At 34.7% G+C, this 12780-nt stretch overlaps 1 protein-coding gene across 3 annotated transcripts in view; it reads right to left on the bottom strand.

Moving 5' to 3' along the window:
- BicD (Microtubule-associated protein Bicaudal D) overlaps positions 1 to 12780 on the bottom strand; it is a 99864-nt gene that overhangs the window by 11723 nt on the left and 75361 nt on the right. For 2 of the 3 annotated variants that reach the window (XM_075295950.1, XM_075295951.1), the window contains exons 2-7: positions 9052 to 9417; positions 8847 to 8984; positions 5555 to 6420; positions 5274 to 5491; positions 4957 to 5208; positions 4720 to 4894 (exon numbers count right to left, since the gene is read on the bottom strand). In XM_075295950.1, coding sequence (XP_075152065.1) covers positions 4720 to 4894; positions 4957 to 5208; positions 5274 to 5491; positions 5555 to 6420; positions 8847 to 8984; positions 9052 to 9417 — 2015 coding nt within the window. Of the gene's footprint in view, positions 1 to 4293; positions 4895 to 4956; positions 5209 to 5273; positions 5492 to 5554; positions 6421 to 8846; positions 8985 to 9051; positions 9418 to 12780 lie in introns of all 3 variants that reach the window. The other variant, XR_012719597.1, reaches the window with a different exon arrangement.

The raw sequence follows: 12780 nt of genomic DNA, 5'->3' as shown, positions 1-12780 counted from the left end.
AAGGTGGACAAGGTGGCTGTACAAAATCTGATGGCAGGTGTCAAGCGTGAGGCCCGGCAATTCGGATTTGGAAAAACGAAAGCCTAACTGAATATTTTTCCTGAATTTTATACTAATTGAACTTGAAAAAGAAATTTAATTTGATTTTTTAAATAAACGATTTCACCGATTTACACGCGTTTTCCCTTGACCAAATTTTGACTGTATCACGCTCAAATCGTTAATAAATAAAACTCAAGTTATGTTGGTATTACTTTCTAAATAATCTGAAATAAGAAATAAACACCCTAAAAATAAAAGTTTATCTAAAAAATATTTAAAATGTGATATTAATCATAATTTATTGAATACTCATTTCTATTCTGTTTCGTCCACTTATAAATATAGCTCTAATTTTCATGTTCAGTTAATTGATAGTCCCAATGAGTTGTGTTTTAGGGGGTATCATTTCTTTTGAATTACAACGTGCAATATTTAGAATAGGTTCTAATGCTATGAGTGTTAATGGAATTCCCATTAGGTTCATAAAAATCGTATTTGCTTTGATCTGTGGACATATTTTACATGTCTTCAATACCATAATTGTGACAAGCAAATTTCCTTCTGATTGGAAAACAGCTCGAATAGTCCCGCTACTGAAGAAGAGTACTGGAGGTACTATCCCAGGCGACTATCGGCCAATATCACTATTACCTGCTTTGTCGAAAGCCTTTTAAATAATATGTGCTTAAGGATCAAATTACTGACCATTTGGATCGGTTATCTCTTGTTTAGTCGTGTCAATCTGGATATCGCAGGCATCATAGTACAACCACTCTTAATCTTAAACAGACGGAATCTATGAGAGGAGCCATGGATAGTAATCTGCCATCGATACTCGCTGTATTAGATTTAAGTAAGGCCTTTGATTCGATTGATCATGACATATTACATTCTAAGCTCTATAAACAATTCTTTTTCTCTGGTACATATTGTAATTTTATGTCTTCTTTTCTGTCACGACGGTCAAAATTTGTTTCAAATAATGGTCAGAACCAGAGATGGTCCAAGTAGCAATGTTTTTGGTTTTCTACTCAAAGTTAAAAAGTTGTAAACGTCGAAAACTTCATATACCTGTATAAAACGTAGTAAATGTCAAAAACACCGACAGGATCCTTAGATTTGATTTCGAAAACTATTTTTAATATCCTAAATCACGAAAACGTCATATTGAAGTATTTTAAATTTTTTTATAATAATATTTTGAAATTTTTACCTATAAACAATTTGCACGATTTGTTGGCATACGCGTTTGAATGAAACTCGTTTTCAAATTGCTTAAACTATGAAAATTGTTGTGGCAAAAATCGGATTTAGGTACAACGTGTGGGCATGGAAAATACCAACCACGTATATTTAAATTTATTAATAATTCCGGTTATAATACATCTATTTGAAATCCAACTGGCAGTAGTACGCCTATATTTACTTTTTTTATAAGGAAAATGCATTCTCAAATCAAGTAAGATATAAATGTTTCTAATAAACGAATACAGTACAAAAAAACTTATTTTGCCAAAAACTAAGTATTTTACTACGGTTAGCAATTTCTATTAAAAATCCCGGTGAATATACAGGATATTAGCGACCTAGTTTGATGCTTAGTGCAAACACTAATTTTAATGTACAAATTCTTGTATTATTTTCACGTTTTTTCATATACACCTATTTTACTGTCCACATAAAATTCGATGATTTTTTTGAATTTAATTTATTTTAAGTTATTATTTAGTCCTATCTGAATTCTAAACTAATTTTTAAATACACGACATATGTCTACTGGAGAGAAGTTCACCAATGTGGTATCACAATGGACTGAATAGTCTAAGTGAGCCTGATACATCGGGCTGCCACCTAACCTAACCATATGTCTACTTTATAAATAATTCCGAAATATTCAATAAAAAACATAAAATAGAAAAACCATGGCCTTATTAAAAAAATTCTTACACCTATTTTTCTGTCCACATGTGTATATGGGAGCTATATCTAATGCCCTGTTCCTGTACATCGAACGAAAACCAGTTCAAAAGAAATGCAGTCACTCGAATTCGAATGAATTTGGATTTTTCTATTTTTGAAAGTTCGATTCGTTTGTATGAGAATACATTGATTATTAAAAATGAGTATTTTGACTTGCCTTTCGAAATAAAAGAACAAAAATCAATTTTCTTTCGTTTGGAATACGAAAGAAAGATTTCGTTCGATATACAGGAACAGGCCATAAATCCGAACCGATTTCAAATTTGGCACGCATAGCTACAATGCTAATTCTACGCCCTGAGCAAAATTGCAAGTAAATCGGAGTAAAAGATTGGCCACTGTGGTCATATGAGTGTAAATCGGGCGAACGATATATATGGGAGCTATATCTAAATCTCCGATTTCAATAAAAATTTGGCACACTTGACTACACTACTAATTGTACTCCTAGTGCAAAATTACAAAATTATACAAATTGGGGTAAAACTCTGGCTTCTGGGGCCATATAAGTCCATATCGGGCGAACGATATATATGGGAGCTATATCTAAATCTGAACCGATTTCGTCCAAAATAGGGTTCTATTCTGAGCCAAAACACTTGTGCCAAATTTGAAGTCGATTGGACTAAATCTGCGACCTAGACTTTAGTTACAAAAATGTGTTTACAGACAGACGGACATGGATATATCGACTCAGGGTCCCACCCTGAGCATTTTTGCCAAAGACACCATGTGTCTATCTCGTCTCCTTCTGGGTGTTGCAAACATATGCACTAACTTATAATACCCTGTTCCACAGTGTGGCGCAGGGTATAAAAATTGAATTGAATTGAAAATTAATCTCGTAGTAAAGCATAGAGTACAGATGCTTGGTTATTATGATTACTACAGTAAATTTTAATATCTACTCAAAAGACTTGGTATCTATGTCAAATTGCCATAGATACGGAAACTCTAGTTAATTTTGTATCTCCCTTATATACGAGAACATGTCTCTCAATATTTATATAGTGTGGATATACAACTAATGGCAATAAAATGTGCAACATATAAAGACAGTGGGGGAAAAGTGGTGTAATACAAGGGCAACACAAAAACGAAATCGCCCTAAGTAAATGCATCCATCTCAAAATCGTCATTATTGTGCCCGAAAAGTGTTCTTTATGATTCTAACAATTTACATTCAATTTGTGTGGTCACCCGCTTGGCTTCCAGAACATTGCATGGTTATCGACTTTTCATTTATTAGTTTTTTATGGGTTATGTTAAGTAAAATCATGTAGCTATATATAGTGAGCTATGATTTACATTCAGATCTCTCTAATCGAAACATTAAACATTTAATTGAATGTGTATTTTCACATGATTACTTGACATACATACTAATCCTGGGATTGTTTTCTGTTCATTATACCCAATTTTCATAAAGCACCGTTAGTGCTATGTTAACTAGCGAATTTTTAAACCGTCTATACAGTAGATATACAAGTTATGGTCTTAACTGCTGAAAGTTCTTTCAGTTATAGTATAGCTACATGAAAATGGCCGTAAGAGTAGTATAAAATAAATTTTGCAATATAATCTTTTCGCATGGAAATTCACCTTCCTATCATTCACAATGCGGTTAACGTAGCTGAAAATTACGCCACGGATTGTTTTGGTTTCATTAAAACAATTTGGCCAAAAGAGTCTGAGGACTCTATGGTAAATCTATGATGAAGAGTATATGCGATTTAGATTGGGATTTAGTAAAGAAAAAACTTGGAATAAAAACTAATATACTTAAACCAGTGCACTCTGGTATTTATAATTGGTTTTTAATTGATTGGCAGACAACCAAATAGACCTATATCTAGGCTTGGCAATGTTTTTGTGTTATTAAAACATGGAGCATATCTCTTGTCGCTTGTATTTATCGACCGTATCGACTTGTAAATTAAAATTGCCACATGTAGTATATAAATGATATTGTATGATGGCAAAACATATAATAGTATGTACACATGTTTTTTTTTATCTACACATGGACTAGATATTTACAAATGTGGGATCTATTAGTGGAGAGGGCTAACGTGTGTGGAGTGAGTGCATGAAATATTTTTTGAAGCGAGCTTAATGAATGGGAAAATTCAATTGGCTTTCCCTTGCAAAGCCGAGACAATGTATGTTTATATTGAATGGAAATATTTGTTGGAATGGATGTGAGTATATGTACAAGCATATATGAATGGACAAACAAAAAAACAAGCTCTTAAAATGGTCAACGCTTACCGATGAGAAATAAAACCACTGCATTGTAATAAACATAAAAAACGCACGATACCGAAATTAAAAAGAAATAATAATGACCACACAACAAACACCAAAAAAAAAAACGTAATATATATTCATAGAAAAGGCTTTGAATATTAGGGTGGAGAGATAATTCTACAGTAAACAAATAAATGAAATTGACAGCAGGTCAAATCGCAGACACGAAAAGGGATTAATGACAAAAATGAATAGTAATACTAAAAACTCTCTAGAAAAGTCACACTGAGACTAGAAACGTGATGCTGTAGGTGTAGTTGTCGATTTAATGCTACAAAATATAAAAAAGGAACTAATGCTGAGAAATCGGGATAAACGAATTAGGGATATGAGAAAATATTCTCTAATTGTGTATGGTCAATTTCTTAACGACCCAAATGAACCCACCGATCCATTTCAATTTCTTCCAGTTTTTGGGTTAAATTCAATTTTTGTTGAACGGCCAATCGCAGGAGTTGGTTTAGAGTTTTCTTCTCTTCTTCGGCAGCTTCCAATTGACGATTGAGATCATCAACTTGCGTGACATACTCTTCGCAACGGGCAGCAAACATTGCACGTAGACCTTAAAAATAAAATAAACAAAAATGGAGCAACTCGTAGTAATTTTGAGGTTAAAAAATTTACTTGAGAATGTGGCAGCATCCTCTTTGAGAATCTTCAATTCATTTCTCAATTTGGACATGGTCTCGCTAACAACCATCTTCTCATTCTCATATTTTGATTTAAGATTTGTTAGGGCAACTTCAGCAGTTTGTTTGTTGGATTTGAGCACTGTACGTAGTGTGGCGATTTGCTCACGTTTTGTGGACAACAGACTCTTGAGTTTGATGATCTGTTCTTGTAACTCTTCGACTTCTTCGCGGTTGTATTTATCAGCTGAAAATAAAAGACATTGAAATTTTAGCACTACTATGCCTCTCTTAGATACCCGCTAAACTTACATTCTGATACATCACCTCGAACTTTGTTCTTGTTCAGTTCAATGGTGTGTTCAACGGCTGTCTTCAGGTATTTAATTTGATCCGATACGGTGTCAACATATTTCTTAATTTCAACCGAATCAGCCAATCCCTGTAAATCTTCCACAATTTGTGGTTTTGATATAAAGACATCCGATTTGAATTGTGACTGTATGGCGGTCAACGAATCATTTTCGAAACTGTAAATAATTGAGTGGTTTAGAATTGGACCTGCGATAATTCCTAATGAACCCCTAGCTTACCTCATGTCATCACTCTTGTGATCCAATAATACCCTTGTGGGCATTTCACCATTCACCGTACATACCAAATGATACAACTGTGCTAAATCATCACTCAACGCCACCAATGTGGATCGAGCAGAGCCCAAACTTTGACCAGCATTTTGTGAGATATTCGTCAAGGTTTGCACATCGCTTTGCAAATCTAAAGACTTTTGCTCGGTGGACATCAGTTTGTTTTTCAGATTGGTGATTTCGTTGCGCAACGAAGTCATAGCATCTGTGTAGTTCAAACCCTTTTGCAGTTCATGCAAGTCAGTCTTTAGACCATCGATTTCCTTAGACGATAAAGAGAACCAATTGCTGTATTTGGACAGAGTATCACGTAATTGCTGTTTAAGATTTTCCTCATTCTGTTGCTTTTTGAGAGCCTCCTGTGTGACATCGTCTTTGTTGTCATATTGCTTTTTCAGTTGCATCAATGCATCAACATGAGCGGCCAATATAGCCAGGCGGGCCATAAAGTTTTGTAATTCATTTTGTGATTTATCCAAACTTGTTTGAGCCTCTCGCAGATTTGCCGTTAAGTGTGTCTTCTCGTTCTCCATGGATTCCAGTTGCTTTTCAAGTTTCTTCAATTCATTCAAATGAATTTCGGAGAAGAGATCACATTTTGTGCCATCCGGTGATTTTAGTTCTGTCGATAGATTTGCTTCGAAACGTTTCAAGGCCAAATTATCATCTTCGCCATCACTATTGGCACTGGTGTTGTCATCACAAATTGTACCGCGAATATTATAGGCCAAGTTGCTAATGTGATACATAGATTCACGATTCAAATGACTATCGAGTTCCTTTTTGAGGGCATATTTAGCTTCACGTTCACCCTATAAAGGAGACAAAGTAAACGTGATGATACATAGTAAAATACTAAACTACTCAAATACAAAATATGATTATACAATAGTAACGAACATCCAAGATACAAAAGTATCCCAGAAGGGACAGTTGAGAACTTCTCTTATATCAATGATAGGTCTATGAAGTGGAATCCTTTATTAGGTCAAAAAGGTGATGTAATAATATTTACTGTCTTAAATTGAAAGGAGCGCAGGGTGCTTGGTGAGTGCACCTTATATTGAAATCACGGAGTCTGTTTTGTCACCTGTGCTGTTAGTACTGAAAAACGTGGAACGTGGGTGTATCCCCCCGTTATTTGGAATCGCAGATCGCAAGAAATTGTGTCTATTGTAACGGAAAATAGAGATACTCTCCGACTCCAATACAATTCCAATTTGAACTTCTTATTAAAGAGAACTATATTACCAAGTTTTAAGTTTATTTAATTTTGCAATAGTCTGGTGGCTAGGTTAGGTTAGGTGGCAGCCCGATGTATCAGGCTCACTTAGACTATTCCATTGTGATACCACATTGGTGAACTTCTTTCTTATCACTGAGTGCTGCCCGATTCCATGTTAAGCTCAATGACAAGGGACCTCCTTTTTATAGCCGAGTCCGAACGGCGTTCCACATTGCAGTGAAACCACTTAGAGAAGCTTTGAAACCCTCAGAAATGTCACCAACATTACTGAGGTGGGATAATCCACCGCTGAAAAACATTTTGGTGTTCGGTCGAAGCAGGAATCGAACCCACGACCTTGTGTATGCAAGGCGGGCATGCTAACCATTGCACCTCGGTGGCTCTGGTGGCTAAGAACATATTTTAATAGTAATGTATTTATCATCGATAAAATACCATTAAATAAGTTATACTACAACTTAGTCGTAGTAGGTAATCTTACAATAGGCCTTATTAGGCTTCCTATGTATTGATGTTTGAAAATAAAAATAAAATAAAAAGTTTCACGAAAAGTTTGCGATTTCGAAACATTTCGATTTCGATAGAGATTGTCTGATAACAGTAACGCTGTTATTGCCAATGAAAACAGAGGTAGATTGGATAACATAAAATATTCAAAAAAAAAGTTGAAAGGGAAGCTGGAATCAAGTCCTCGTCAGAAATTTCACAACAGGTATAATGCAAAATACTACGCATAAAAATACAATCCGCGGCCACTCCTACTTCTACAATCGAGAAAAAACTAACTGTCAATTAAATTTTAATAAATTAAAATTCGATAGTAGCCGTTTAAGTAACGATAGTAAATAGCTTTAGCAGCAGGAACTAAGGCTTATACGATGAACACCCATTTGTGGTTATCGCCCATATATTTTTCGAAAGGTCCCATCGCCCACTTTCCCGCCCCTTCCGACCGTGAGGACCTCGTTCCCATAACGTGGGGACAGCGTATACACCATAACCAGCTAAAGAGAAGGACTCATCAGCCGGATATATTAAAGGTATTTTTATTCATGTAGTATCACAATATCATTATAACCTAACATAGCTCGAAGATGTTGATAATGGTGAACGTAATTCATCCAAAAAATGTTTGCCCGCATCTCTCGGCGAGATGAGCAATCAGTTCAATATTTACCTAATGTGGGTACCTGAACAAATAAATGAAATCCAAAGCAAATGAACTGAGAGGAATGAATAACTTTAATAACGATCCATTTTTCTGAGCGAGGTTGAGGTAAGGACAACCATTAAAAGGTTGAGGTTAAGTACAACTATTACAGTGTGAGTTTCAAAATGCCTTGGTTCATGTGTAAGGAGCTAAAGAATTTAAGAGTTTTGTCTCCACTATAACCAACAATTAGCCCCTCAAATATAACTGGAAACTAATGCTACGAACGTTTAATCATAGAAGAGCATGGAAATATTTGTAATGTCTGAATGAAATGGATACGGACAATGAGCATTCCGCCTATACATGACATGAGGAGATGAGGCGGAGGAATTAGTAACGTTGGGGATACTTTCATGGTATATTAATTCGTATACTTTGAATTGAGTGGGCTGAAGATAAATATGATAGCTCATGTCAATAAAAAAAACTCGTGGGTCACAGGTGCAAACATAAAGATATCAAAATAAATCAGATAAAATAACTAGAGAGTCAAACAGGGCCAACTTGATGCAATAACTTGCATGCTGAAATCCAAAGCTGAGATAAAACTCGAATATGATTTTATTGCTGCCGATATTTCGGAGTATTTCAGCCTAGTAAAATTTCTATCAAAAGGAAGTCCATCATAATTGCGCTCAGTAATATCAAATGGAAATTCCATCTGCCCCTCTAGGGATGTTCATTGGATATAGGCGTGTGTTGTATTCAAGTAATCTTTTAGATTTAATCACATCAACTATTGATTTGAATATTATTTTTTTTACACTTCTCAAACTTACTTGCAAAGCTTCCAGAGCTTCTTCCATTTGTTTTTCGGCGATCTTTTTCAAATTCGTGAGCTCATCGACTTGTTGATTAAGAAGCTCTAATTCTTCTGTCAAGCGACGAATCTCATGTTTGGCACCTTCGAATTCAACCTACAAGAAGTTAAGAGAAATAAAAATCAGATACTTTCAGATGGAATATAATCTCGAAATAACCAACCTGTGAACTTCGTAAACTTGAGACTTGTTTCTGCAATGATATGTTCTCTTCTTCCAATTCTGAGTACTCGGTAAGCATACGGGTTTCACGAAATTTAAGTTCTTTAAGCTCAGCTTTAAGACGCAATCTCTCAGCTTCATTGTCCGACTTGTCACGTCCAATGTCTGAGTTCTCCTGCAGCATACGATCACGTTCATTGCGCACACGTTCCAGCTCATGACGCAATTGTTTCACTTCGTTTTCTAAATCTAAGATTTGTAAATTCAACGAAGTCTCACGGGCTGCCGATTCATTTAGAAGTGTCTCCTCCTGTTCTATACCGGTCTTGGTTGTTACTTTTTGCGAGGTTTGATATTTGGTTAGTGCCTGGAAAAAGAAAAAAAGAAAATAAATAAATATATTATTATATACAAAATTTAGATTTGATTCTAAGAGAGCGATATAAAATATATTATAAAACTCGAGTTTTATCGACTTTGATATATCTATGGAAAATTGTTATAATTTTTTAAACTTTCTATTAGTTTCTATTTGAAGGCGCAATTTTATCAATATATTCTCCTCGCGAGAAATGAGTTCATTGTGGCCGAATGGAAAAAGATTATCCAGTATCCAGATTTATATGTAATATATATAACTTTTAGCCATCTATCCCATGGTAAAAATGAACATTCCAAAATATGTTTGGGAATCTCAATATATGACATATATATGGTCAAATGGAATAAGATAATATCTAATTTTTACATCATATTTAAAAATAAGATATTTTAGTCCTCTATCCATTGGAAATAGGGGATAATGCAAAATGTGTTTGAGAATCCCCATATATAGCCTACAAAAAAGAGGCGACACTGTCCTCGAGCATAATGAGTCCACTGTGGCCCAATGGAAACAGATAGACACCCAGATTTATATGTAAACAAATATAACTTTTAGTACCCTATCCGATGGAAAAACGGATATTGCGAAATGTGTTTGGGATTTGGCTTTTCTATCTCTTCCAGTTTGATCAATTTATGCCAATTTCTAAGCAGAATTATATCGCAAAATTTGTTTCGTATAAAACTCATTTTTTCACATATAGGCAACGCTGAAACGGATATTTATATTCGATGTTATTTCCCCCTGACATTTTCTTCGCGGATTAATTTTAACTGAAAATTAGTTTCCCTTTAAGTAACTGACGTGTGAATACATAAGCTGTGTCTGTGTCGTATGGATGTGGAACATATGTATGCATCGCTGGACCTGAATTTAGGTCTTCAAGGTAGACCCTGACAATATTTACGCATTGAGTTGTATGATAGTTAAGGAAATATTGATTCTACAGCCTAAAAATTTCTATTCTCATAAGAATTTTTGGATTTTGGTCGCCCCATAAAGATAGTGAACATAAGAGTACTACTAAACTCATTTCTATAAATCTCTATCTTATTCGAGTATTCGAGTTCGATTTTTTCGAGTTCGATTTGACTCCAGCCATATGAGACAAATTACAGAACGATTGTGAAGGAGTTTGGATTGGCAATTTACTTTTCTTGGTGAGTGGGTGGAAGACTAAAAAGTACACTAATCTCTTCTTAAGGAAAAACTGAAAAGATTTCCTACATTTCTGCACGCGCAGCAAATTGTCTTGGTAGAACACAATTATTTTCCAACTTAGAAATAAACTCGAATGACTTAAAAAATGAAAAACATACTTCCTTCGAATTCCGATACCCATACTTTGAAATGCTATGTTCCGGAACAAAGAAATCCTTGGAAACAATATTAAATTCCGGCAAATTGCCACAGTCTTTTCGTTCTTTCTTTCATTATTACAAAACAAGGACATGCGTTGATTTCAGCATTAAACTGTCGGATACCTTGTGCTCTGTATTTTCAGCAGATACACCAACAGAAGCTTCACTACGGGTTCATGCAATTTGCATACATAAAAAATGAACTCTGCCAGTCAAGCAATGCAAAACTATAGCTCCAACAACAAATTACGCCTCGACCTCCTGCTTGCCGCCACTCCCCGTACCTCTTCATCAACCTTATCACAGGTGCCGGTAATGTTTATTGCTGCTAGGGTGGGAGCACAAATGAGGAGGTTTATTTTTTCTTTTTTTTTGTGTGTTCATATGTCAATTATAGTCGCTTAGGGAAATTTCTCCAGAACATTTCAGGGGTAAGAGATCATGGAATATCTGTATGAGAATATGATTGTGCGGCGTTTGGGTGTGTTGTTCATGTGCGACTGGGTTTCAAAGGATGCTTTTATGAGTTGCTTTCATTTCATGCTGCCTTCGTATTCCCTACTCATTCTTCCACTACAGTATGCTGAACGGGACGGACAAATATAGTAGAATGGATTGGGGTTACATGAGCGACAAGTTTGTATTCATTGGGTTAATTGCAAATACTCTGCTGGAATGAAAACAACAGTCATAACTGCATTCTTTCATTTCTGCATTGGTGTAAATAGAATTCGCTCAACAAAATACTACAGAACTGTGAACATTGGCTTAGGCAAGAATTTTCTCTGACTAAAAGTTAGTGTGTAAGTAATTGAAGGTGAAAGAATTCAAAACTTATACTACACTAAAAAATAGCATGCCCGGTTCTAAAGATTTGGCGTTGATTCCGAGCCATAGAAGCGAAGAATTGAAGCAAGGATAATTCTAAGACACAATTCTCTTTTAGATTTGAGTGTCTTGTCCTTTATTCTAGGAAGCATATTTTAATTAGTTCGTTTTTTCAGCTTTATTCTTCATGTGGTATCAAAAACCTTTAAAAACGTGTTAACGACAACTTAATTTGAAAATTCAAACTAGAATTTGTAAATTAAGTTGTCAAGTAAAAACGCCTTTAAAATTATTGTAAAACAACTATTATTAAACGCTTTTTTGCTTTGTAGTTAAGATACAAAAAGTCATTAACACTGGAGAATTTTTCAGAATTGTTAATCAACCAACATATGTAAAGATACCCAGTTTTAAGTCGTATAAATTAACACTTTCACTGCCGAAATAAACCTAATAGAAACTTTAATTGTTTTTGGATTTATTTTTAATGATTTAATAACATCCTCATCAGTTTCCTTTATTGGACAATCTACGCATTTGAATTATTAGACTATATTGGTCTTCTAATGTCAGAGAACGAGGTTGAGAAACTTTAATTTTATTTTATACTAACAGCATGTAAACTGAAAATCCGTATTTAAACTAACGATGAATTTAACTTAATTGTATTGAAAAAAAAATTATTTGCTTGAAGTTAAATTTTATTATTTTTTTCGAAATTTCTCACAGCCCTACTAAACATGACACACACACATGTCACAACTAAACATGAGTATAAAGTTCATTGACCGTACACATAATTTCCAGTTAAAAAACACAGCAGGACATTACATTTTCCTGGTTTAACAACGCTTTGTGAAAATCTCAAAATTTGGAGTACAATCTAGTTCAATTTTCGCAAGAGGTAGTCCAGTTTACTTTTTTTCTGTGTAGAAAAAATTGTAATTTTAGGACCTACCTCAATTAGTTCAAGAGCTATATGAGTTTGTTCTGAAATCACGATTCTTGAATTGTAACCAAAAGGCCTTACGAAACCAGTTTCATATAGGTTAGGTTAGGTTAGGTTAAAGTGGCAGCCCGATTAAGATTCAGGCTCACTTAAACTATTCAGTCCATTGTGATACCACATTAACTAAAATACCTATAACATTGTGGC

This window comes from Haematobia irritans, chromosome 2 (genome assembly GCF_050003625.1).
Source record: "Haematobia irritans isolate KBUSLIRL chromosome 2, ASM5000362v1, whole genome shotgun sequence".
Classification (NCBI taxonomy): Eukaryota; Metazoa; Arthropoda; class Insecta; order Diptera; family Muscidae; genus Haematobia; species Haematobia irritans.
The sequence above is the reverse complement of the archived record's forward strand: the minus strand, read 5'-3'. Positions and strand labels throughout refer to the sequence as shown.